Source organism: Psittacula echo (assembly GCF_963264785.1).
Source record: "Psittacula echo genome assembly, chromosome: 14".
In the NCBI taxonomy this organism is placed as follows: Eukaryota; Metazoa; Chordata; class Aves; order Psittaciformes; family Psittacidae; genus Psittacula; species Psittacula echo.
In genome coordinates this window covers 11472229-11498710 of record NC_137750.1, presented here as the reverse complement: position 1 = coordinate 11498710, position 26482 = coordinate 11472229, and the positions used below count along the sequence as shown (strand labels likewise).

The window sequence follows — 26482 nt, the reverse complement described above, 5'->3', positions numbered from 1 at the left end:
TGCAGGGGAAAGAAGGAAAACGTGACAAGGATCCTGGGGTGAAGATGGACTCATGAGCCCAGGTGGGAGCAACAAACAGTGTGGGGATGCAGGTGGGGAATGGGTAGGATGGGCACTGAGGGTTCATGGGGCTGAGGACAGGTGACGCTGGTGGAGCAGTAGAAACGGAAGCACAAGGAAAGGGGGCAAAAGGCCTGAGAGCTGGAGAACATGGAGTGAAAAAATGCACAGCAAAAGGGCTGGGATCTGTAAGGAGTTGGGCCACAGAAAAGGAAGTGACCTGGACAACAGGGCAGGCTGGAGACCAGGCGAGAGATGGGGAAGAGAGGCTGAGGAGCCAAGAATTTGAGGGAGGAGGTGCTTGGTACTTAGAGCGCTCTGAAGCTTCGGTCATGACCAGATTTCAGTGTTAAGAGTTGCTGTATGAAAATAAATGGAAGAAACGTCTTTCCCAAGGGTGGACGAACTAAACAGGACACACAAGGAGATGGAGAAACATACCCAAGCATGGCTGGCAGGCCAGTGGTGGCCTTGCTCTGTGGGAGACAGATAATCTCAAGGAGCTGCTTTCAGTGGAGTCCTTCCCTACCTCTGCACTGAAACCTCAGTCACCTCCCAGCGCAGCAGGCAGGGAGACCTCCAAGCTGGGGCTTTACCCTTCCTGTCATCGCAGCTTGAGCCCTCAACCTGAGAAGCCAGTTTTGTTTTCCAGACTTGGAGTGATGTGAAGGGAGGACTGCCATCTGTGGAGAGGAGAGGAGGAGGAGAGGAAAGCTCTGCTGCTTTTCTTTTCACAAACGTAATTTGAACACCCCCCCACACTTGTTAGAGTATTGTTTTAGCCTTTTAGCCAGTGACACCATTATTCCAGTGTTCGGTGCTTCCACGTGAGGACTCTCACGGAAGGGACAGGGCAGCACTAATGAAGGGCTCAGTCTGCTTCTATGCCTACAGCAGTCATGTTTAATCTTTCCTTATATGTCAGTCATCCCAGTGTCTCAGCTTTCCCATCAGTTCTCATCTTTGCCTCAATTCCACTGCACTCTGTGATGCCTGTTGTGCTGGAAATGCCATAGTTCTGTACCAAACCATTCCCAATTTCTGTTTCCCACCCACCTGACACTCATCTAATCAAAGCCTATGGGCCCCAGCTGCAGGGTCTATCTTTAGCTGGTGAATTTAGGTCCCAGCAGGCAGTAGATGCTCTTGATTTCTGTTGTCCCGGAGGGATGGAAGGGCCCAGTGCACATGAGGCAATCAGAGGTTTCCTGCAGTGAGAGCCTGGCTGTACCAGTCCGTACAGCTGTGATGGTGATGGGAGAGGATAAGAAAGTCTTTCCATCGTATAATCCGCACCAGCTGCAGGACCCAGGAGCATTTCTCTCTGCCTGGAGGCAGGCAGGGAACACTCCATCCCTGCTGCTCGGGGCAGGAGGAGGTGCTGGGAGCAAGCAGGATGATCAGGAGTCCTGAGGAGCTGCCTGTGAAGCTGGTAGGGAAGCTCCCTGGAAAAGGTGGTTGCTTGCGCTGTTCCTGTCTCAATGTGAGACATCTCTGCCCCTTCTTCAGTGGCTACCTCACTCTGCTGGTTGCACAGCCAGGTGAGAAACCCTCTACATCCTCCCGTTAACTGCTGTAGCAGCCACAGGAAGCATGTTCTTGTGAGCATGTGCCTGAAGATTTATGTCTGCTCTCCTGCAGCATGCAGGGGGCTGATGTACCGCATCCTTCCTGCACAGAAGTTCAGCTGCCATCTCATCAATTCACAACCCCAGCACAAGGTGAGGTTGCTGTCATCTCTGTATCCTGGCCCCTCTTCTGATGGTGTTATTCAACAGAAAGGGTACTAGACTAAACTATCCTACTTGTAAAGATAGTGCAACACACGGTGTGCGTGTGCAGCCTCTGTGCCAGTGCTCTGCAGTCAGGTTTGCTCTGCTAAATGTTGTCTGACAGGACATGGGAGTTGGATTGTAGTTACAATTCCTATGTTGTCATTTAATTACAGGCTGGAAGACAGGAAAAAGGGATAGTGGTGGGGGGTGGGAAGGGAAAATCAAACCTGGAAGAATTGCAGGCTCCAGATTTGGGGAGCCTTTTACAACTTTCAGCTGTCTGCAAGCTTCCCAGGGGAAGTTCTCTGTTTTCTTCAGGTAGAACACAGCTGCCCAGCGGCAGATTCCTCCTGTTAAAAATGGTTCTGAGCTGGCAGTCGCAGAACCGCAGCCTGGTTTGGGTTGAAGGGACCCTGAAGCTCATCCAGTTCCAACCCCTGCCACGGGCAGGGACACCTTCCACTAGAGCAGCTTGCTCCAAGCCCCTGTGTCCAACCTGGCCTTGAACACTGCCAGGGATGGGGCAGCCACAGCTTCTCGGGGCACCCTGTGCCAGCGCCTCAGCACCCTCACAGGGAAGAGCTTCTGCCTAAGAGCTCATCTCAGTCTCCCCTCTGGCAGGTTCAAGCCATTCCCCTTGGCCTGTCCCTACAGGCCCTTGTCCCAAGCCCCTCTCCAGGTTTCCTGCAGCCCCTTTAGGCACTGGAGCTGCTCTCAGGTCTCCCCTTCAGGAGCCTTCTCTTCTCCAGGCTGCCCCAGCCCAGCTCTCTCAGCCTGGCTCCAGAGCAGAGCTGCTCCAGCCCTCGCAGCATCTCCATGGCCTCCTCTGGCCTCGCTCCAACAGCTCCACGTCCTTCTTGTGCTGCTGCCCCAGAGCTGGGTCAGGACTCTAGGTGGTTCAAGGAAGGTCAAAGAAAGTGAGCCCTCTGATCACTGCAGATGGAAAGTTCATAGATGAAATGGTGGGGTTTAAGAATTCAATGCTTTCTCTGCTTCAGCTGTTCCTGGAGTCATAAACTCCAATGAAGTGATTAATGCAATTAACTAGCTACAAAGAGAGAGATGGATGGAATAAGAAATCATTTTGAGAGTGTTTCCATAAGTGAAATCCATTTATTTTCACCTCAGCTGGGCCTGCTGAAATTCTGCTGCATTTCTCTGGATCATTTAGGGAGCTGAAGCCATCTCACAACTGGCAGCTCTCCCTGAGAACAAGGGCAGGGACAAGATTGTGTCTGTCTTCAGGCAGGGAGAAAAAAGGATCCAGATATAGGGGATAATCCACATTATTCCAATTATACTGTGAAATGCTGGAACAAATGATCAAACTCTGTGCTGTTTGCAGACATCTAGACTAGGACATGATGAGGTGTAGCAGCCAGCTGACATGGAAAGACATAATGCTGAAATATCTCCTTCTCTTTGTGCCAACATATGTATTGGAGGCAGGGAGTAGGAATAGCTGACAAATAACTGAATGCTGCACAGATTTTGAACATCCTTGTGCACATGCAGGTAGGAGATGGTTTGGGGTGGAACTGCTATACTCTGGGTGCAGAATGAGGTAGCAAGCATGCTTGTTGGCCATTTGGCTTCTGTCTGAAGGGCTGTGGTGAATGAGAAACCACAGTCTGTCCTCAGCGGGATACCCCTGAAGATGCCCATGGTGGAGATGGAGCAGAGGGTGTTTTCTGCTTCGGTGGCTGATGACAGGCTGGGATGAAGAGCAAGTTCACAGCAGGGCAGGGTTTGAACTGGTTTAGAGCAGCTGGAGAAGCACGCACAGAGCCCTGTGCTGGTGGTGCTGGGCTCACTCAGGAGGTGGCACCTGTGGCTCGTGGCAGGTCTGTACCAGCAGGATGGGGGTTTCTCATAGCCACAAGCAGGAGGCAGAACCCTCAGGGAGCAGCTGGTTGGAATTCCCTGCTCCCGCTGCCAGCTCAGGAGGTAGCAGCGTGCTACAGGCATACTGCTGCTCCCTCATGCACTTCACTTGAGCCCAGACTCTTCTTCCCTTGGATGTATACAACTGTGTGGACATCACAGACGGACTGAAGCTGCTTAACATCTCAGCCACATAGGTGGAGAGGAGACCTGGCATCCTGTCTTCTCATAGAGTGGCACAGCCCACCTCTGTGCTTCAGCAGATTTGGGGTGTCTCAGCCCTTTTGCATGTTCCCAGGCATCCTGATGTCTCCTGTCTGCTAAAGGCTGCGAGCGGGGAGGCAGAGGCTTTTGCTTCTGGTCCACAGGATGCTGTAAATCTTGGGGAGCTGCTGCTGTGAAGCCCTTCACAGCACCAAGCCTGCTGTCTATTGAGAAAAGCCAATACCCTTCTGTCTGTCAGATGGCACTTAACTGCTGCTGTTATTCTAGATGAGTGAACACTTGTGTTATATTTTCCAATAGCAAAAACTGGGGTCAGCAGGGTGTCTGCTGTTTTAGCCAAATCCAGATGGGGTTTTCCTATAAACAAGTGCACACAGAATATTTATACAGGCGATGGCACCTGACGCCTTAACACTTAGGCCATCCTATTGAGTAGCCACTCATACTATAAGTCACTTCAGTGCATTAAGTAAATATTTTAATATAGCCATGTCACTGTTTATTATATAATGGCGGGGGCCCAAATCTTGCCTAATGCTTGGTTAAAAAGTCAGTTTACACCATCCTTTACAGTGAATCAAAGAATGCATAAACCGGGCTCTTTTGTTACTCAGAGCTCTGTTTACTTTACTTTTCTGTAAACCTTTCGAAACACTTGCTTATAAGAGCTGATAGAACCCAGATTTTCCCCCGGGGCTGAGGTGTTCATGATGTTGGGAAGGTACCGCACCAAGTAATCAATGGAGTTTCCACTGAGCAGCACCAGGCTCGTCCCTCACTATCTGTTCCTGGCTCCGGTTTGAAACCAGCTCGTGGTGGCATAAAGACTGCTCGTGTCAGAGAGGGAAGGACGGTGGCTCCTGCACCAGCACAAGTAGCTCTGCCTTGTGGAGACGGACCTGCTAGGAGCAGACGGCAGCAGTGCAGGGGAGCATCTTTGGAAGCACAGATGCAGTCTGTATCAGGAAAGGGTGTCTCCAGCTTCTTCTCCACCTGAAGTACTGCACGATCTGGTGACCAGAGGGATGCATTCATCTCTTCATTGCTTTCTTTCTTTACACTCCTAATGCAGCACTAGCATCATTCCTCTCCCAGTGGACTGTCTTTCTCTGATTCACTCTGCAGTGTGCTGCTTATATACTTGTGGTCAGGAAGCACGTGCAGATCTTGCCTAAGACAAGTGATCAGCTTAGAGAAACTCAAGATGACAAAGACTAGAGACTGGGGACTTCAAAGGTCCACCCCAGGTTCTGTCTCTAGAAGGATTTGGGATGTTGCAGAGGAGCATGTGGTGCTCACAGCCCTGCTGTCACCCCTGTGTACTCCACTCAGTTCTCTGTGTTTGACCCTGGTTCCTATTCCAGCAAGGGAGAAACTTGACCTGAGCAGGACATGCACGACTCTTGCGAGGTACATGGTAGGACAAGAGGAACCGGCCTCAAGCTGCACCAGGGCAGGTTTAGATGGAGCTGAGGAACAATTCCTGCCCCAGAGGGTGCTCAGGCATTGGAACAGGCTGCCCAGGGCAGGGCTGCAGGCACCGTCCCTGCAAGTGTTCACACCCCGTGGAGACGAGGCCTCAGTGCCATGGGTTAGTGGTGGCCTTGGCACTGCTGGGGAATGGTTGGATTTGATGCTCCTAAAGGTCTTTTCCAGCCTGGTTGATTCTATGCTTGGTTGATTCTAACAAGAGTCGTACTTACCAACACAAGAGCACCATCCAGGGCAGTGCCCACTGATCCCAGTTTGCCCTCAGGTCTTTCTTGTATTTCTACCAAGGGCATGAGTCTCGGTACAGCACACAAAGCCTCGGCAGACAGGAGGTGGGTGAGGCTAGGACATGGGAGAAGTCCATCTGTAACCAGCCTGGTGCTGCCATGAGGTGTCATGCAGACTCTCCCAGAAAAGATCAGGTTGGACAGGAAGATGCCAGGGACATTTGGGAACGGGTTGTGTCTCCTTTTATCTGGCTCACCAGCTCCCCATATGCTTGGAAGAGCATCTTGCACATGATACAGTGCTGGTGCTCAGTGTACCTGTGAAAAACAGCTAGTGCCAGGGAAGAGCTTAAACAACCCAGGGGATTAAACGGGTGGCCTGGCAGCTACTGAGTACCGAGTATACCCTGGTGTCCTCTGCATTCCCCTCTGAGCTTGTTCCTGGAGCCCTCAGCTGAGGAGCATCGCGTATCCCCACAAAGCTTCATCTGCCCTGGAGTTCATGGGAGCACCAAACCCCCCCAAGTCAGGGGAGGAAAGGCCTGCAGAACACCAGGAGGATGCAAGATGTGCTCTGCCACTGGGTCAGTCCGAATGGACAAAGAGACCCTGAAAGAGGGGAGAGGACGGAGCCGGTCTGTAGGAGGCAGAACATGGTAAGGTGCTTGAGGTAGCAAGAAAATCCTTCCTTGGGCTGGTTGTTTCGGTGTGCTGGGCTGTGTGTATCTATAGGGAGTCCTTACACTTCTTGTTGGCTGCTCCATCCAGCATCTGCTTTTGGTTACTCTACCAAAACAACAAGTCTGAATGTAATTTTAAAGCATTGGTTCTGGATCTGATATCAATCAGAAAATTACCCCTCTGAGTTTCTAAGGTAACCAATGTCCATGTCCACCCCTGTGCTGCAGTACTAATGGTTATAGCACTTAGCACCTCGGCTCCCTGGAACGTGAGAGAAGAGGTTTGGGGTTAACCAGACACAAAGCTTGAGGACACAGGTGGGTCCTTGAGCCCCTTTGGACAGGCAAAAGAACAGGAGAGGGGAGAAGGGCCTCAGTACTCCTGGTTCAGCACAGGGCAATGAGCCCAGCTCAGTACATGGACCCTGCTCCTCTGCCCCGGGCTCAGCCTGCCCACAGCATGGACATGTCTTTGCATACTCAGGTCCTTCAGCCACCCCCAGAGCAAGCTTTGGGATCTCAGGGCTCCCCAGTGAGAGAAGCATCTTTCTCCAATGCAGAATTTCCAGAGCTCGTGTGTTTGTTGTGATAAAGAGACACTTTGAAGCCAGGCTGGACAGAGCCTTGGGTGACATGGTCTAGTGTGGGATATCCCTTCCCATGGCAGGGGGCTGGAGCTGGATGATCTTAAGGTCTTTTCCAACCCAAACCAACCTGTGATTCTGTGCTTTGGAGACTGTGCAGACCTATTGTGGGTGGGAATAAAGCTCCCAGTCAACTCCTGGGTGAGCAGAGCTTTGTAGCCGATACCCAGGGTGAGAAGCACCTACTCTACAACCCCAGCACCAGCGTGCCTGGTGAAGCAGTCGTATGTTTTCATCCGAAAAGTAAAATCATAGAATCATAGAATAGTTTGGGTTGGAAAGGACCTTAAGATCATCCAGTTCCCACCCCCCTGCCATGGGCAGGGACACCTCACACTAAACCATGCCACCCAAGGCCTCATCCAACTTGGCCTTGAACACCGCCAGGGATGGAGCAGGGAAACAGCTCCTGTGTGAGACTTCTGAGGAGTTTTTGGGGGTAGCAGCTCAGCTTCGTGCCCCCCTTACTGACCCACTCACTGTGTACTGCTGGGAGAACAGTCCCACCTGCAGCACCAGGGGCTGGGCGAGGATGAGCCCTCACCCTCCTGCATCCCTCCCCTGCCACGTGTGGATTGCAGCAGGAGTAGTGGAGTGTAAATCCTGGATCTCCTGGGTCTCTGGCCCCTGTAATATATTGTTCTCCATTTCCCCCAGGGCAGCCTTGTTCCATTGGGTAATTGGAAAGTATTTATCTGTGTCATATTAAGAAGCATCGGGATAATTGTGAAATTGGCAGCCCCAGACACCCTTTGTTCAGACCAGGATATAATTGGGTTAATTTTAGTGGGTTTTTTTAACTTTGCCACAAAAAGGCGGAAATTTCGATTCCATTATTTAGCAAGTAGCTCTGAGGAATGTCCCTTGGCAGCAGGGACATGCGGTGGGGCCACAGGGCTCCTCACAGCCTTGGAGCATTCACTGCGCTGGGCGCATTGAGTCTCAGCCAGGCCTCAAGAGCCTTTACCACAAACCTCCATCCTTTCCTGAGCCATGTGTGTTTCTCCTCCCTGCCTGTGCTGCACTGTGCCACGAACCAGAGCTGATGGACAGTCACTAAAGCATGTTCATATGTGAAGACAGAGAGCATAAGCATGGCTCTATTGGGGGTCAAAAGACAGGTCAGTCTAGTTGAGTGTCTGGTCGCCAACCACGTGGACATGGCTAGAGGAGATCACTGATTCTTAAGGACCCATCTCACTTTGAGTTTGTTTTCTAACGAAACTCTCTGTTTAATATCTGGTGATAGTAAATCATGATGAGACATCCATCCATGAATGTATCAAAGTGCCTTTTGAACTCATCCACCCCTTTGGCATGTTCAGCATCCTGAAGCAGAGTTCCACAGTTTATGAAATGGGAGAGAAAATGCCTCCTTTTGTCTTTTTTAAACTTGATGTTTGAGCACATCACTGATTCTCCGGGTTCCTGAAAAGAGCAACCACTTCCTATTGATGCTGTTTGAGCCACTCCTGACTGGACAGTCCTCCAGCCTGAGGTCTCCTGCTTCAGTCCTCATCTTCCAAGCTGAGAGTTCCAGCCCATTTCACCTCTCTCTAGGTCATCTCTGTTGCTGCGCTCTGTGGATTGTTTTCCCCATGGATATTACTTTGCATTTACCTTTTTATCTCTCAGCCACTCAGTATCAGGATATCCTTGAATAGCTTTCCATGTCCTGTTTCTTTTTCATGGCACTGACATGGACATTACAAGGAAAATTTCTCTCTTTATCTAGATCATTATGTTGACCAGCACGAGCCCTAGCACTTCTTACCTTTTGCCCTCATTAAAACAAAAGTATGGGTTGCTCATTATTTCTAAATACTCATATTCTATAAAAGCTCTTCAACAGCATTCAGTGAGAAGAGTTGTTAGAAATGTCCTGACAATCCAAGGTCACTCCAGTACCTTTGCCCAGGTACCTTCAAATAAGTAGCTCTAGTAGACTCGAGGCATGAGGCACTGCTAAAGCCATTTGGATGTGTCCCCTGTACCATGTATCTTCTAACTCTTCATTACTATTCTATCATCACGCCCAGTGGTGGTGCCAGGGTTTGAGCTTTGAGCCATCCGTTTTGGTACTCCTCTACCGTGCTGAACCAGATTACACCTACTGATGGTTTTGGTGCTGGGGACCCATTTCTCCGTGGTTAGGGAAGGCTTTAATCTGTTCATGGGAGCTGTGGCTTGGGAATGGGGATCCACTGATGTAATATTATTGCCTCAGGAGGAGCCATTAATACCCTGATCTTTCTAGGGTATTTGACAGGACTGGGGAGATGTTCTTTCTTATCCCCAGACACCACTTCCCAAAGGATCTTACTTGCCAGGACACAGACAAAACCATCAATGGGAGACACTTCACTGCATCTTGTCTTGTAGCTATGTTTGTGTCCTTTCCAAGCCAGACTCAGCTCCTCCATAAAGTTCTATTACAACTGGAATCTGGATTCTTCACGGAAATACTGGGCATGTATCCTTGCATAACTGTGGGATAATAATTATTTTCTTTTCCTGGCATCGATGTTATCCATGGTGAAAGAATTCTGTAATTCCTGTGCAGCTTTACTGATCCTTTCCCACACAGGCAGGGAACTGATTTCTCAGGTGTGCCAGCGAGCTGTGGGTCACGGTCACTGAAATAAGAGGGACCAGTGATGAGACTGGCAACTGGACCTGGAGTTCCAGATAATGCCAAGCCTTGCCTCTTGCAATAACCCCACCTGTCCCTACCTAAACATGGCCCTTTTTGGTCAGAGGCCTCGTGCTTTGAGTCTGGGTGATTTTGCAGATAAATTTAGACCGGAGGATATATTAAAATTTCTAGCCAGTAGAAGAATGACGTTCTTGAGCAGCCTTCCAAACCGGAAAGTAGGGGCAAGGAGCCGATGTTGTTTCTAGATGGAGCTTGATAAGTTAATGGAAGGGATTTTATGACACGACAGGAATGATCCTAGAGTGAAAAATGAAGTCATGGGATAATGGCCTTGAATGTTTTACTTGCTAGTATCTCTGGAAGACTGCTAAAAAGAGAGAGCTTCTTCAGTTCTTGATAATTCTTTATTGCATGATGGTTTATTATCCTCATGCTACAGAGCTTTAACTAGTTGTCTGAAGGAAGCACAAGTTTTTTTTCACCCTGATGCAGCCTTGGCTTTTGGAATGCAGAAAGGAGCTTGCTTGCTTTCATAGCATTTTGGCTAGAGGTGGGATCTGGACCTGGTGCACTGCTTTTCTAATGTCAGAGCACTCCTGTATGCCTGCATGAGGTACCTTGCTCACAGTAATGTGTGTATTGTGATGGGAGCCACACAGCGTTTTGCCCTCAGCTGGATTCTTGGGTCCATGTGTGGCTTTTTACCTTCCTTTATGTGCCAAAGGAGCTTCACTTTTACAAGTCCTGTGGGTGCAGGGAGAATGGGTAGATCTTTGGCTACCTTGGTCACTGGGACCATTGTAGGGGATCAGACGCAAAGACGGATGCTGACTCCTAGTTCTGCCTTCTACAGAGAAATGAGTCAATCATTAATACCCTATGATGTCTCTCTTGTAGATGCAGGGATTTCCTGCAGGACACAGTGTATGTCCTTTCTTCCCCCCATGAACAGTTCAGCTGCTCACTCTAAAGGGAAAAGCTGCTATGGGACAGTGAGTGAGTGAGTGACCCACCTCAGGCTGCTCTCAAGCTTGGGACCATCATGCAAACATCTTCATTCAGTGGAGACCTGTGTCTCCATGGGATACATCTCTTGCTTGAGGAGAGTTTCCATTTGTAAAAGCTATTTACCAAGCTAGAGAAGGACTGAAAGGGGTTTCACCCTTGTTAATCATGGGCTGGCTCTGACCACATGGCCTAGTCCTTTGGGCCATGCAGCACTGAGGAAGTCCTACAGGAGACTGAAGAACATCTCAGGCTTGGCTACACCAGATCTAGCAACAAGGAAGTGAAGGGTGCTTGAAACCTATAGAAGAAAGAGTTGAAGCAGAGCCCTTTGCACAAGCCCTGTGATCACTTCCAGCTTGTGGCAGCCCCACTCACGGTTTCCAGTCACAGTGTCTGTGAGCTGAAAGTTCACAGACTGCCCTGGAGACCTCTGCAGGGCTCAGCACAAGAAGGCAGGCTATGCACCGGGATCCCTATGTGGGGTTATTATTAGAAGCTCTTACTGGGCAGCTCTGTTAATTCATGCAGTGACAGTAGCTTGCAGAGGATGCACCCTGAAGCCCAGATGATTCAGCTGGATAGACCATGGCCTGGCTGCCCTCTGTGCAGCAGACAGACACTGCTCCAGCTGCTGCCTGTGCCAACACTTGAGGGCACGAGAGACAGAGGTCTGGACAAATGTGCCCTGTATTTTTACTAGGCTTGGAGCAAGGGGTTGACAAGGTCTACAGAGGTCAGCGGATGCCCTGTGTTTCCTGCCTTTGCTGGCTGAATGGTTGAAGAAGGCAGAGAGGCTTCAGGTCACCAAGCTGAAACGTGGAGTTGGACATGACCCCTGCCACCAGATGGGTACTTACTTAACGCTCAGACCCAGAGCCGTGGGGCTAGAGAGGCAATGCAGAGGGCATGACGCACTCATATGCCCACCCCAGTCCGGCTCAGGTTGGTCCCTGCTGCAGCGGGAACACACTCCTTGGACACGAGTCCTCTGCCAGCAGTCTGGGACCTTTCCCAAAGCCCTGCCAGGTCACCCTGTGGCCTTTCCCACCCACTGAAAGCTCCCTCTGCCAACTCCGGCTGGCGAGGCCCCTGCGCCGGGCAGAGGGACCAGCGAGCTGGCTCTGCCTTCAGCTGCACTCCTGTTTGAGAGCTGCCTTCATCGCTTCATTAATAGTGTTTGTCATTGTGGGGTCTGTTGCTTCCCCTCCTTCTGGCCCCTAACAAAGAGGCATGGCTCCAGTCTGCGCTCATTTTCCATTTCAGATCTCTGCCATGTTTTCCTTCTTTCAGAAAGATTGTGTTTATTACATTTCTAAAATGTAACAAAATGAGAGAGACAAAGATCAGACATAACCGCAAATGCCGCAGCGTTAGGGAACAGTTAGACGATGCAGCGATAACCAAAGACATTCAAATGACCTTCCATGAGGCAAGACAGTGCTTGCTTGCAGAAATGTGGGGAGGAGGCTGCTGGTAGGGGTGAAAGTGCCACTGGGAGAGCCTTTGGGAGGTGGCTGATCACAGCTGGACCTGCCTGGTGGCTGCAGAAGAACCTGAGCTGGGAGCTGGGCTCCACTGCCCATTAGGAGATGGGCTGGAGGAGAGAGACCCTGGGATGTGGGCACATTGCATAAACCCAGTGCAAAGTGCATCCACACTGTGTAATGTCGTGTGAGGAGGACAAGCAGACCCAGGTCTGAGGCAGAAGCTGTCCAGCACCGAGCTATGGAACCACGTGGGCTGAGGAACCTCAACTAGTGTCTTGTTTTGGTGCTGCAGGTCCAGCCTTGCAACAAGCAGAGCCAGTTTTCTGGTGGAAGACTCCAGTTGCTGAGTCCAGGACAGCTTTCCATGACAGTAAGGGTTTTTTTCCTGAATCCAGTGAGAAACCTCAACCTGGATGTTGTGGACACTTGTGCCCAAGAGCTCAGGAAGCTCAGAGTAGGAAGGGCAAGCCTGCTGTAGGGCCTGGCCTCAGGAACCCTCCACACTTAGCCAAAATGAGAAACCTGCCCAACATGTAGCTGTCAAAGCCATGACTTAGTAGGAGAAGCAGTGCCAGTGTTAATGGCAACAGTGATGCTGGCAACGTTAAGTACCAGGAGGCACTTCCAGAGACCAGGAATTTTCCCATTTCACTGGAAAAGTTGAAAACCACGAGTTTTGGTTGGGGCTGTGTTTAAACCAGGTTCCAAAACCAATGTATGCCAGAGAGGGACTCTTCACCAGGGATTGCAGCAATAGGACAAGGGGCAATGGATTCAAACTTAAACAGTGGAGATTGAGGTTAGGTCTAAGGCAGAAGCTCTTCCCTGTGAGGGTGCTGAGGCGCTGGCACAGGGTGCCCAGAGAAGCTGTGGCTGCCCCATCCCTGGCAGTGTTCAAGGCCAGGTTGGACACAGGGGCTTGGAGCAAGCTGCTCCAGTGGAAGGGGTCCCTGCCCGTGGCAGGGGTTGGAACTGGACGAGCTTTAAGGTCCCTTCAACCCAAACCATTCTAGGGTTCTATGTTGTTTCCTTTGGTTTGTCCTTACTAAAGAGTCCAGGTGTCACAAGCAGAAACAGCTCATTCCTAAATGTTCATAAATAAAATCAAATAGAATCCCAGAATGGTTTTGGTTGAAGAGACCTTAAAGCTCATCCAGTTCCAACCCCCTGCCATGGGCTGCCATCAAATCAAACAGTAGTTTAGAAATAAATGCTGCTGCTACCAAAGCCCTCATCCTTCCCATGTACTCAGCTCACCAAGGCTGCTGGGAATGGGTTGGCAGCACCCTACATCCAGTGTCCCAGCAGTATCTGGTGTGATCCAAGCACCACCAGCCCCAGCATACAGGGCTCATGAGTCAGACCTGGACAATTCACAAGATTAGCCTAAAAGCAGTTTTGCAAACAGAGCACGCAGCAAGAACAAATTTGAGGTTGATATCTGCTTTTTGATATGGTTTTCAGCATAGTTAGAACATTACCGCTTATTTTAAGATTTTGAAGTTTATTTTAAGATTACTTTAAAATCTATAAGCATGGCCCAGATTCATAAGGAGGTGGTTTATCTAACTCAGAACTATTTGCATGTGTTGTCCAGTAACATTATAGTAGTGTTTTTAATGGACTGTTTTGCCAGCAAATAGCCCCAGACGCATGAGCAGGGCTAAGAACTGGTGGCAAATGCTAGGTAGCACGTGAAGTGCAATCCTTAAGGACTTCTGATGTCAAGCCAAATGCAGGAACCACAACCACAGCTGACAAAGCTCGAAGTGCTTGTAGCAGAGGGCAGCAGTACAGCAGCCTGAGTACTGAGGGCTAGTAGCCCCTGTGCCTGGCCCTGGGCTAGCCCATGCTCAGAGCAGAGGCTGTGGGTGACTGTGTAGGTCCCAGCCCTACTTCTCTATCCACTGTACTTTGGTCTTCTGGCTTTCGTGTCTCTGTCTCAGCATAGAAAGAGGTTGTAAATGGAAGAGCAGGCTGGCTTTAGTGGCACGGGGCTTGCTCACAGGAGTCGGGGATCAGCACAAGGCACTAGAGGATAGTGCTGGAGTCTCCAGAGGGGTTGTGTCATGTGGCATTAGGCACAAGCCTGCAGGAACGCCAAAGCACCAGCCCTGGGTCTGCCATCCACACCTGCAGTACAACCATGACCAGACCTGAACAAGCTCTGTACCAGAACAGGAGTCTGGAGGGCTCAGGCTGCCCCATGTCAGCATGAAGATGCGTCCTCTGTCTTCGACAGCCACGAGTGAAATTTTACTCCTATGGCTCCTGCAGCCTCCTGCCCAGGCAGACCCTGCTCCCCTTCTCAGAGCTTTCATTCTTTCTCCCTGTGCGGATGACTCTTTCTCCCTCTTTCTCTTGGAGCGTTTACTCTGTGTCTGGAGCACAGTACCATGTCCCAGCATTATCACCACCATCCATCCCTTACACCACCATCCATCACTCACACTGCGATGGATCCTGTTAGCAGTGTGCTGGCTGCAGGGACATCTTTCCCTGGACAGTGCCAGGAATTGAGGCTGCCTCTGTGCCAATACAGAGCCTATGCAGAGGAGCTGTAAGAGAAGGCATCAGAACTTGAGGACAATGTGAGCAAACGGGGTATCCTCTCCTCCCTGTCGTCTTTTGCAAGTTGCTGTAAATGAAGAGACTCTGAGCAAGAGTGGGACTGTGGGTTGAACACCCTGGACATGGTACAGAGTGGCCAGTCTCAGCTAATCCTTCATGTGAGTCCATCACACAGGGGCTTTCTAGAGCCAGTGGCAAGAAATGGGTGCTTTAGGGAGCAGATCATCTCATCTGCTCTTAAGCTCACAGACAGGCAGTAGAAATTCCTCTTTCACCCTGGTGAATGCAGAGGGAGCTGAGAGTACCAGGCTCTAGCCTGCACTTGCAGGGTGACACGTGGTCAGATGGATGCCAGTCAGAGAGAGCTCTGGGTGCTGCACCGGGTTGTGGACCTAAGACATGCTGTTCTCAAGGCCCTGGGTGTTTACTGGAGGCTGTGGAGCTCTGGGTCTGATCAGGCAGCTGGCAGTGAGCACCAAGCTGGACTCTGCACAGATGTCAGCTAAGATCTTGTATAGCACAGGCCTGCTCCCAGGTCCCCTGAGAAAACTCGGAGTTTAGCCAAGGTTTCAGGCAGTTACCTTTTGGAAGGTTAATACTGACCTGGCCCTTCTCTATTAATCAGTCCTGCAGAAGCAGCAGGCAGACATGGAACAAGAGAAGTGCTTTGCCACTGCCTCTTCCATGCAGTTCATCACTCACGAGTGTCCCCACAGGCCCAACTCAGGTCCCATCCAGGCTCTGCTAAGCATCCCAACGCATCCATGCTCATGGGCTACTTCCTAGCAAGGGAAGGAGATAGCATTAGTGTCAGTTCTGCACACTGCAAACAGGAGGATAAACAGGGCTGGCAGCTCTTGGATGTCCTAGGGATGTCCCTGACACATCCTAATGTCATTGGATGTGTGAGGGAGACACCTTCTGCCACAGTGTTAGACTCTACATCACTGTGCCTTTTCAGGCACAAGAAGTCCTTGTCCTGGGAAGGGCCCTTGGGTGCCAGCAGATGAGCCATGGACCTGGACACACAAGCAGGGAGTCAGTTCTTGAGGAATTTCATAGAATCATAGAACAGTCCTGGTTGGAGGGGACCTCCAAAGCTCAGCTGGTCCAACCCCGTGCAATGAGCAGGGACATCTTCAACTAGATGAGGTTGCAGGTTCAGAATTTGCACTAGTGAATCTGATCACTGAGAGGCCACACCACCAAGATCCGTTATTTCACAGTGTACAATTTGTCTGTCTGATTTTGTCCCAGACATTTTCATCCTACTTAGAGGACTGTCAGAGAGATGGAACTTAGGAGGATCTGGGGCCACAACTGGTTTCCTGTTCTCCACTTCCTCTGCTGTTTTTCACCAGTTAAAGCTACATCCTGTGACAAATGAAGGAGAAATGACTCCTTTTCAAAGCCAGGGAGGGACAAGGCTCATGCCAGAACTGAGATGCTCCCTTGAGAACAGCAGCCCCTATCTCCCATTGCCCTCCCCAGGCTGAAGGCCAGGAGCTGTCCCGGGTGAAGATAGCTGCCACTTCCCATCACTGTGCTCTTTGCTGCTGTCTCAGGCCCCATGGCCTATGGGCAGCTTGGAGCAGATATCAGTGCTGGCAATGTGGAGGCTGGGAAGGAGATACGATCCTAAACCCCCTGGGGGTGCAAACAGTTGGCAAACCTTGCTGAGCGTGAGGATCACAATGTGACCAAACACTGGGCAAGTCTGCCTTGGGTGAAGATTTCACGGCCTCATGTTTGCACAGCTCTGTTCACTGCTTCTTGGCAGAGGGGATGCACAAGAAATTGCATGGAAGAACTTGTTCGTGAAGGGGGTATCCAGGCTTGGGGCAGGCTTCCTTGCTTTGTTTTCCATTCACTGAGAAGTCCCCCGGCTTTTCCAGGAGCTCCTCCTGAGCTGCAGCTTGCGTGGAGGCTGCAGTGGGGACCAGGTCACTTCTCTGGGGCATGGGAGGAATGTGCAGAGCTGTGGGAAACAGCCTGTAGGCTCCATGCTGCTGCCCCAGCGCTGTCACAGGATGGGGCTTTCTGCATCCCTGGAGGCACGAGGTTGTTCAGTGAGGGGAACCGTCCATGAGGACATCGTCTGCATGGAAAACAAGGAGATAAGAGCAGTGGTGCGTTTCCTGGCAGCTCCAGGATGGTCCCAGAGGAGCAAAGGTCTCCTCTTGTTCTGGGTGTAGGGGCAAGAGCTGTCTTCTGCTTGCCAAGCATGCATGGCTCTAAGGAGGACCAGGCAGGATTCCTGCTGGAGGAATACATAGCAGGGTTTGATCAGCATTTGCAACAAGACAGTACAAATGTCCACGGGACACACAGGAGTCCAGAGCTACTTTTACTGTCTGAGCACTGTAAACATCAGCTAAAGTCCATGTTCAGTGAGATGGGTTTATCAGCAACATTCCTGCAAGCAGAAGTCCAGGAATACAAACACACCACAACAAACACGTGAAGAATTTGATAAGGCTGGTCTGCATCTCTGAACATCTCTCTCCTGGTTTTTCTCTTTGGGAATTCAAAGTTTTATGGTGGGTCACGATTGCTTAAGAGGACCTGCACGTGCATTAGAGCTAAAAGTCTTTACTTCCACTTCAACCTCTAAGAGAGCAAACAGGAAAGCAAGGGAGGATTTAGATGGATCCAGTATCTGAGGAAGTGTAAGCTATGCTCATTCCCATCTAAGTGCATGCAGGAGGTGGCACAGGGGAAAAGGTGAGAAGGTGGAAAGTGAAGATTAGTTTATGGGTCCGTGCTGGGCAGGGAACAACCATGCAGACCATCAAAGCTGCATCTCAGTAACCTAAGCAGGAGCCAGCCCTGTGGCAGTGTCGTTCATTAAGACATTTCATTAAGACACTTCTAAACGAAGACATTTGCATAGCCGCAAAGTGCATTTTGAGGTGTTGTGCCTAATCCTATGCAGGCTACAGGCAGCGGACAGGTGCCTAAACATGGGTGTCTCAAGCCTGTAGAGATGCCTTATGCCCAGCTGCCGTAGGCTCTGCATCCTGTCTGTTAGGCAAGCAGAGGTGTTTCAAATGGTGCTGAAGGCCTCTGCTCAGACACTGGGATCAAGCCTGGATCCCTGCACGTTCCACGTGACAGAGAGACATTCCCTCTCCTTTTTGTCTCGTCCTTTTGGGTTGCTCAGGTGTATCTGCAGGGCAGCCGTGGTGCTGAGCAGAGGAAGAAGTGTCTGTCCCTATGTTAGATCCTGGAGCGGGGCTCAGGAAGGGTCTTGTTTTGCTCCAGGGAGCAGCAGATCCTATTTCTGGTGCGCACCTTGGCACGGTGCTCACTCCTAGCTCGCTCCTGGAAAGCCAGCAAGAAGCTTGATCCAAGTATTTGCTTGACACGGGGAGACCTGGGGCATGGAAGCGGATTGGTGCGACCTGGACAGGGAATTGTTCAGTTTAGGAATTTTCCAGACAAACCACTTCTTTGTTGGAAGCTGAGCTGCTGAAGCCAAAACTGTTTCTCAGGGAGATAAGGTTTTTTCCCCAATTCTTAAAATAATTTTTTGGTTTCTATGGTTTAGTTCATTTTTCTAAGAAGAAGTTAAAAAATGTTAAAAAATGAAAATATTTTAGAATTATCCAACGGGAAATGATGAGTGACCTGTTACCCTCCCCCGCTCTGCTTTATTTTGCAAAATCTCCCTATCTCCATTTGGGATCAGGGGAAATTATAAAAAATCCTGGGAAGTTCTGCTGTGGGAAAACAGCTCCCTCGGAGCTGTGACAAACTCGGAGCATCCTGCAGAGCCCCCAGTGCCATGCGTGTGGGTGCGCGGTGTGCAGGAGCAATGCCTCCACCTCTGCAAAGCCTGAGCAGCACCGAGCACCCAGCCTGGATGAGGACAGTGATGGCTCGGGCTGGTCGGTGATGCTCGGTGGTTGCTGGTAATGGGCTGCCGGGTGGCAGAGGGACACAGTCAGGGCTCAGCATTGAGGCGGAGCTGGTCTTGCCAAGCTGCCCCCATGCAGGGCTATCTTCTCTATGAGCTACCCGGCTGCACGGTGCGGAACACTCAAGTCCAGAGGAAAGTCAAGGCACCTTCATCCATGCTCCAGGACCACGCCACTCCCCAGGGATGTGCCTGCGCTGCACTCGCCTCCATTTCTTGTTTCCAAACCGTGTAGAACCGTTCCTGCCCGAGCTGTGTCTGGGCAGCACAGGACCTGCCGGGGCCGCGCAATCCTCAGTCTACATCTCCCCCAGCAGGACAGACTCAAAACCGTGCCTGGTGCGTGCGGGCACTGCGCGGGCTGCCCAGGAGATGGGGGAGCAGGGCAAGGGGAGAAGGGCAGCTTGCCTGGGCACGCTGCTCCCTTCTGCAGCAGCAGGGATGGAGGGAAGGGAAGGCAGCACCCAGAGGGGTCAGTCTGCAGGCAGGGCCAATGCAATCTGCCTGTGTCACAGCAGGCACCAGGGACTGAGTGTGTGACAGCTCCAGGGGAATGCATGAGCGCCCTACGCTGCTGTGACCCTAAGGGTGATATGTGAGATGATGCTATGACCTGGCCATACCCACCTGGCCAGTGAGGAGATGAGTCCATCCAGCCTGGCCCACATCCCAGGGAAAGAGTATCCTCATCCATGCTACAGTGCTCTGTGAACAGAAAGCAAGGAGGCTCATAAAGCATGCATCTGCTCCGGAGGATCTCCAGTGTCTTACAAGGAAGTACACATGAGCCACCATGGCAGTCCAGCTTTATGAATCTAATATTTATAGTCAGAGAGAGATGGGAAACGGCCTGTACTGTGTATAGCCTTGCAATTTATCTGCTGGCAGCAGTGCTTGACGGGAGATGTTCTCTGAGGCTCAACAGTGCGCTTAAGCTTTGTAAATACTTGAGGCTGAAGTGAGTGAACAATGTGGGATGTTTTGAGGCCAAATTTGACTTCAGGAAAAAAGCCCCACCATTGAGCCATTGGTACTTGAGTGCGTGGTGGATGCCCGTGTCCCAGGGGTCACAGCGTGACCTGGCTCAGGCACCCCAGTGCACTCACTGCAAATTAAAGCGTTGCATATGCCCTGAGTGCAAGAAGATTGTACCCAGAGCCTGTAAGAAGCCTTCCTGAGAGCCTCCTGCCTCTGCTGGTGGTCTCGCAGCTCGGCACTGGCTGGCTCAGGCTCTCGATTTGTCAAAAGCATTAATAATCATAATCCATATAAAACTGTCATATTGGTTCAACATGTACGTCACCAAAGCCCTGACTCATTTATCAAAGATTTAGTGTTCAGTTGAACAAAGTCTCATTTTTGTAAGCAGATGCAGCTTGCTGGATTGTCCTGTCATCACCCGCTGTTTCCACTGCAAAGATGCATCATATCAGCAACTTCTAAACGTTCAAAACATGTACGTTTGAAAATAGCAATGTAAACACTTGTTGCATGCTCCACGTTAGTCACAAGTTAAATAGAGAGCAGAGGGGCTGCTTGTGCCAAAGTGGGTCTGCAGCCCTACAGCCACTAGTGGTGGATGTGCAGTGAGTCCATTGCCCGTCACAGTGAGGCACATGCATGACACAGCAGTCACAGCACTAGAAAAGACCATGAGCTGCTAAAACGCTCTAGCAGAGGTGGGAACTGATACTGCCAGTTCAAAGATGCAGCACATCACACAGCCAAAGATGCAGCACACCACACAGCCCTGGCTTGTATGGATGCTGCAGGGCTGTTTCCATGTATAGTGGCAGCATGTCAGACCTGAACACAGGAGATGAGGAAAGGCATGTAAAGGCAGTGGATGTAAAGGATGGAGAGGGCAATGATGGGAAGCATGTGGGAGAAAGGAGGGTCGGTGGGTAAGGACTTGGCTTGGATCAAGAGTGAGTTGCATTTGTTTCAAAGCCCAGACAGCAGGGTTGGGTATGGGCACAGGCTGCCTGAGGTGATGCACATGGGGACAGTTTTGTGTTCCACCTTCAAAGTGATGAAGTGACACAAGCATTTTGGGACCTTCTCCCTGTCCACCCCACGGACACCCTACATGGAACCTCCCAGCAACAAAACCCAGTGTGAAGAGGATGGAGTATGTCACCTGCAGCCAGGGGGACACAGCCGTGGGGCAGGTGGGGGCAGACAGTGAGATGGATGAGAAAGAAGATGGCAAAATCCCTGCAAGTGCAGGGTAGGAAGAGGCCTGTGGGACAGCCCTGGCACACATAGCGTGGAGGAGATGGTATCGTATACAATGCACTATTCTTACTTCCTTATACAGTAAATTGGTAACTTTTTTGTATTAAATCAGATTTTATCACTGAATCAATCTTGCACTTTTCTATTCTTGTTCTCTACAAATGACCTTTTTTAGCTCTCCTCGGCTCTTTCTTGATGGGACTCATTAGGAGCTGGTGCTGATTCTTACAGGCATTCACTTTCACTTAGCATCTGGAGCTTTGTTTTAGACAACATGATGTTGAAACGGTCCTTGCAGCTTTCTTCTGCTGTGCTCAGTATCAGCAGCTCCTCCTGGCTCACGTGCCTGCATCCCACAAATACATTTGGCGTGAGCTAAATCCTTCCTGTCCCTGTTTCTGGTGAGTTATGAGTGTCAGCAAGGCAGGCATCTCCTTGCCCACATATCTGTAGAAGCACAACTTGAATTTGCAGAATTTCCTGAGACTTTCCCTGATGTATTTTGACCATAAACCCCACAGAAACTTCAGAGTAGAACAAACAACTCCTCCCATCCTTTGAAAACTCACACAATTCTTTATGTAATCTGGTCGAGTTCTTCATAAAGGCTTTAGCTCTACCGTGTGTGCTAGTGACAGGTTTGATGTCAATGGACAGTTTTTGCAGGGTGTTTATACACTTCCTGCTGTAAAAGCTAGCTGGGGTTTGCTATTTGGTGTTTGCTATCTATATCGTGTAATTCTGTGTTGTGTGGAATCTGGATCTAACTTATTCTGTCTTGTGTGGAATTATTTCCGCCACCCCCTTTTCTCAGCAGACCAGAGCCTTATATAAAGGAAGATCATTCTCACTTGTAAGACCTGTTCTGTATTTCTAACAGTTCAATTGCTTTCTCATCATCAGCAGCAAAGTAGCCAAGGACGCAGACCCAGCAGACAAGGAGAGCAGAACCAAGCAGGCAATAGGGAATCCTGAAGCATTCCTCTCCAGTGTGTCCGACGCAGGAGAACAGATGGAGTAATGACTTCTCTGTTGTCTGATTGTTTCACAAATGCCAGTCTTTGTCCACAGTTCTACGAACTGGTTGGGAACTTCATCCTTACCTGCTCCTCTTCTCTTCCAGAGGTAACTTTGGGGTCTGCTTCTCTACCTGATCATCCAAAGTGGAGCAGCCAGAATCTGGACCATTCCCTTCAGGCACGGTGATGAATGGTGCGGTCAAACAGGATCGCTCCGACCACAGAAGTGCACCGAGTGGGAATGAAGAAGAAAAGACACCCAAGGAAAAGGCTGGCAGCGAAGTGAGAGATGGCCCCAAGCTCCAGGCACCACCCTTCGCGGAGCGGAAGAACGGTAAGTGCCTCACCCAGCGGTGTCACGAGAGGGGAGCTGAGGCTGGATAAATGCTGGTGGAGCATCTCTCGCACATGCTGCTTGTGGCTCACCACGGTTTTGGTGGGTGGTGCTTTTGATGGTGTTTCTGATGGCAACATTGAAGTTAACATGGAAGTGGCTCCTCAGCTCGGTGTCTCCAGGTCAGACTTGAGGCAGTTGCTGTGTTATATACCAAGTGTTTGGTATAATTGTGGCTGAACTGTGGATTTCAAGGTCTTAGGAAGAGGCTGGTGTTCGGACACCAGGGGATTTGCAGGGGATTAGGGTGATGTGAATTTGTTCTGTGGAAAAGGAATGGAAAAGGCATTTTGTTTGCAAAGGCACAGATAGACCTGTTCTGCCCTCACAGAGAACTGGATGCTTCAGATAACCTTGCCTTTAGCAAAATTGCTTTAGATCAATGTAACAGAGGGCAGAATTTGGCCTCTGCAAGGGTCACTTGTATTTCCTTGGTCATGGGTCCAGCAGCTAGTCTTGCTGGCAGGTATCGATCTGAGTTTCAGTGGAGATCTGTTGGTAGAAAGCTGATGGACAGAAACCCCCACAATTCAGTGTGGGCAAAGCATGCTCAGGCTGAGGAGCTGTTTGCTATTTCTTTCAGACAACTGTATAATATACGAAATGAAGCAAATTCCTTTTGTGCATGCTAAGGCTTTCAACATTAAGTCCTCAAAATATCATGCAATGTGAAAGCGCAGCTCCAAGGCACTATTTTCACTTTGTGTCTTTCATTGTTTGCATTATTGTACGGAACCCAATTTTTCTCAATCACTATAAATCAGAAATAATCCAAATGATGTCATCATGGCAATGTACTGGTGTCAGACTGGAGTAACACAGCAGAGAACCAGGCCCAGCATCTGCCCACAGTCAGACTTAGTCACACCACTGAGGGCACTTCTTTTTTACAGCCTCAGCTATCAAAGTACCTAACATCATATGATAACACTGAGAAAGACGACACGGGCTTGTAAAGGGGCAAGACTGGTGATGTTTGAAAAAAATCACATTTTCTCTGCAGCTTTCCCACCCTTATTTTCTTTTACATCCATTTTCCCGCATGTTTTTTGCTATGAGAAGGCAAAGAAAGCAATTATCTTCTGTGCCCATAGGTAAAAGCTGACCAGCAGTCGTGCAGATACTGACTGCACTGAGCCCTGCAGCACTGCCAGCATCTGCCTTGAAGCTACCCTGTGTCAGGCAGGTGTCCCACGGGACACTGCTCCATCCCCAGAACCCCTCTGCGCTGGGTCTCTAACTGAGAAGAGCCCCCCACAGTCTGGGCATCCCTCCAGCCCTTTGCTCTCCTCCTCTTGCTGCTTTTCCCTTTCTTTTGCGCATCGAGACAGCGCCGAGGCTCTGCTCTTCCTCCCAGTCCCCGGCTGGGAACAGCCGGCTCCCTTCATCTCACATCATCACGGGAGCTGGGAAGCCCACCAAGTGTCACACGTGTCCTGTGGCACCTGGGCTTGCCTTTGATGTCAGGTTCCCTGGTGGAACAGCTCCCGCAGGGCTGGTGGAGCAGCTTGAGGAGCACCCAGACTGGGAATGAGGAGGGGGGGGATCATCTGTGGGACACAACAGTCACCTCCCTTTGCCCCGCAGGACACTGCAGAGCCCTGAAGCAGGACTGTCCCTGCTCAGGTCCCTTCCTGTCCCATTCCATGCCATTAATTGGGTGGTTGCAGCAGGGACCTTCTACCCCATCAACTCACTGCAGGGTGGAAGCTCACTAGCTGGGATTGCCATGGGGAAAACCCAAGATGTCAATGTCTCCTCATATCCCCATGAAAGGGGTCCTACCCATCCCCACGAAGGGCACCTCTATTGGTGTATTCACCACTCCCACCCTCATCTCACAGATATATGGGGGACATCAGCAAGAGGGAGCAGGGACCCACCATAAAATTATAGGATCATAGAATGGGTTAAGCTGGAAGGGACCTTAAAGCTCCTCCAGCTCTGACCCCTGCCACGGGCAGGGACACCTTCCACTAGAGCAGCTTGCTCCAAGCCCCTGTGTCCAACCTGGCCTTGAACACTGCCAGAGCACAGCTCCTCAGAGATGACCAGCTCCTGCCCAAGTCTGAACTTTCAAACTGCAGTCTTTATCTGACTTAACTTTGATTTAATAAAAACAGTCTAGCTTGAATATTTTTAAATAGAAAAAGAGCCTTTTAACTCTAGTATTATTCAAAAATGGCTGAAGGGATTTCATCTGAATTTGTAAAAATAAATCACCTTTGAGCAAGCAGAAAGCTCTTTCAGCAGGACCTACAAAAACCTAGGATTTAATGCATAGATCCAGGAGAACAGAGACTGGTACCTCTACGACGAGCAGGAATCCTGATTTCTGCCTGGCCAGCTGCAGCCCCAACCCCTGGCCCTTTCCTGCCCCTGCACTGTCAGGCTGCCCTTTCACCATGACTGTGACCAACCCCTCATCCCATACTGCTGATACGCTCATCTGCTCAATCGACATCTCCTCCTCCTGAGTTCTGGTCCACACTGTGAACCAGTGGTCTCGGAACTGAGAACCACTGTGTTCTCAGTGAACACCGTGAGCTGTGGTCTCCGAAAAGCCTAACGCAAGCATGGCTGTGGGTCTTCTTACAGTCACCACTGATGCTGGCTTTAGAAGTGAGATCTGCTTGATCCCCCCCCCCCCCACCTCCCAAGGGTGCTGCAGCATTCAGCTCAGGAATGAGGGACAGTGTCTGCATTGAACAGTGACCCAGAGTCCCACTGTGCAGCTACCAATGTTCATCATGCCCAGATCCAGAGGCGTTTCGTACGTGCATCCTTCACGTCCTAAGCCTCAGTTAGCCACAGGCTCAGTGCTCTCTGACCCCCTGTTTGGGGCTACAAAGGGGTTTCCAGGGCAACCCCCTCTACATGGGGCACAATCACTGGGCTGAGGAAAACAAATATACTCTTTTTGAGACCTCATGTCTGAGTAATGAACTGAGTTGCCTGCTGGTTCCTGACAGCGCCTTAAGCATCGTTAGGATCCATAAGCTGCTTTTCCCTTCCATCTGAAACCCTCCCAGATGTTGACACCAGGCCCAGTAATTGCGCTTTGAGCATCAATGCTCCTAAGATCGTTTTCTTCAGCTGGTAACTGCTTCCATCCCACCGCATCCCACCCCATCCCATCCCACCCCAGCCTGTCCAGTCCATGCTGCACACCTGCACTTCATCTGTGGCAGCTGTGCTGGGAACATCTGTACATTTTCCTTGTCTTCTATGGCTTGCATCAAGACTGCTCATTCCCTTCATGACTGAAAACAATGATTTCTCTGCACACCTTCCCAGCAGTGGAGAAGGCACTGAAGACGCATGCTCTGTGCATGGACTTTGGCCATAGATCTCTCCCAGGGCCTATTTGGCCAGGTGGATTTCAGAAAGAACTTTCTGGTAACACTTGCAATCACAAGAAACGGAGGCAGAGGACATGCAGGAGTTACTTACCGTAGAGCAGCTCCTCTGAAACTGTCTCACACGTGTGCTCAGTGTGTGAGGGGTTAGGCATCCTCTGGTACAGTCCAGACATAGCAAAGTCCCTGCTAAGAGCTACTGTCCCTTGTTCCCTTCACTAGGACTCCGAGAGTGAGATGTGTTTCACTGACAGAGTTGTCAAAGTGTGAGACATCCTGTCTGATCTGAGGAGGTTTCTCTGTCTCAGAACCTCTGTTCAGAGTGGGCTCAGCCCCCTCTGGAGGGTCCCATTTCTCTCCCATGACTATCAGAGTTTCAATGACCAGCTCTGACCAAGACACCTTTTAGAGAAGAGATTCATTTTACCCACGTCCCCACACAGGCGTCTCCAGGTTTGGGTGGCAGAGCTCCCGCTGTGGGTGATGGATCCAGTCCTCAGGCGTGTGGCCAGAGGCCACTGGCACGCTCCTGCAGTTAAGGAGAGCTGAAGAGTTCCCCTTGCGCCTGCTCCGGTTCAGCAGCATGCTTGGTAACTGCTCCTAATGCTTCCACACAGGTTTCCCACTGCTCATTTTGGAAGATAATGTCATGAAACTCTTCTGTTTATTTGTGTAGCGAAATAGACCTGAGCACAGCTCCTTCAGCCCCCTGCAACAAAGGGGAGGATTTGCAAGTGCCCATCTGGTTTGTGTTTAATGTAATGTGCAGAAAGGTTGCACATTTTCAGGACCCGTGTTCATAAGTAGTAGGTTGTACAACAGTTTATTACACAAATGGAGCTTTA

The 26482-nt window shown here is 50.4% G+C and overlaps 1 protein-coding gene across 3 annotated transcripts in view; it reads left to right on the top strand.

Annotated features, from left to right (window-relative positions):
* The window catches only part of MYOCD (myocardin), a 227646-nt gene that overhangs the window by 101194 nt on the left and 99970 nt on the right, over positions 1-26482 (top strand). For 2 of the 3 annotated variants that reach the window (XM_080629353.1, XM_080629352.1), the window contains exon 1: positions 22076-22218. In XM_080629353.1, the coding sequence (XP_080485479.1) occupies positions 22174-22218 (45 nt within the window). In that variant the 5' untranslated portion in view covers positions 22076-22173. Of the gene's footprint in view, positions 1-21988; positions 22219-26482 lie in introns of those variants that run through there. The other variant, XM_080629354.1, reaches the window with a different exon arrangement.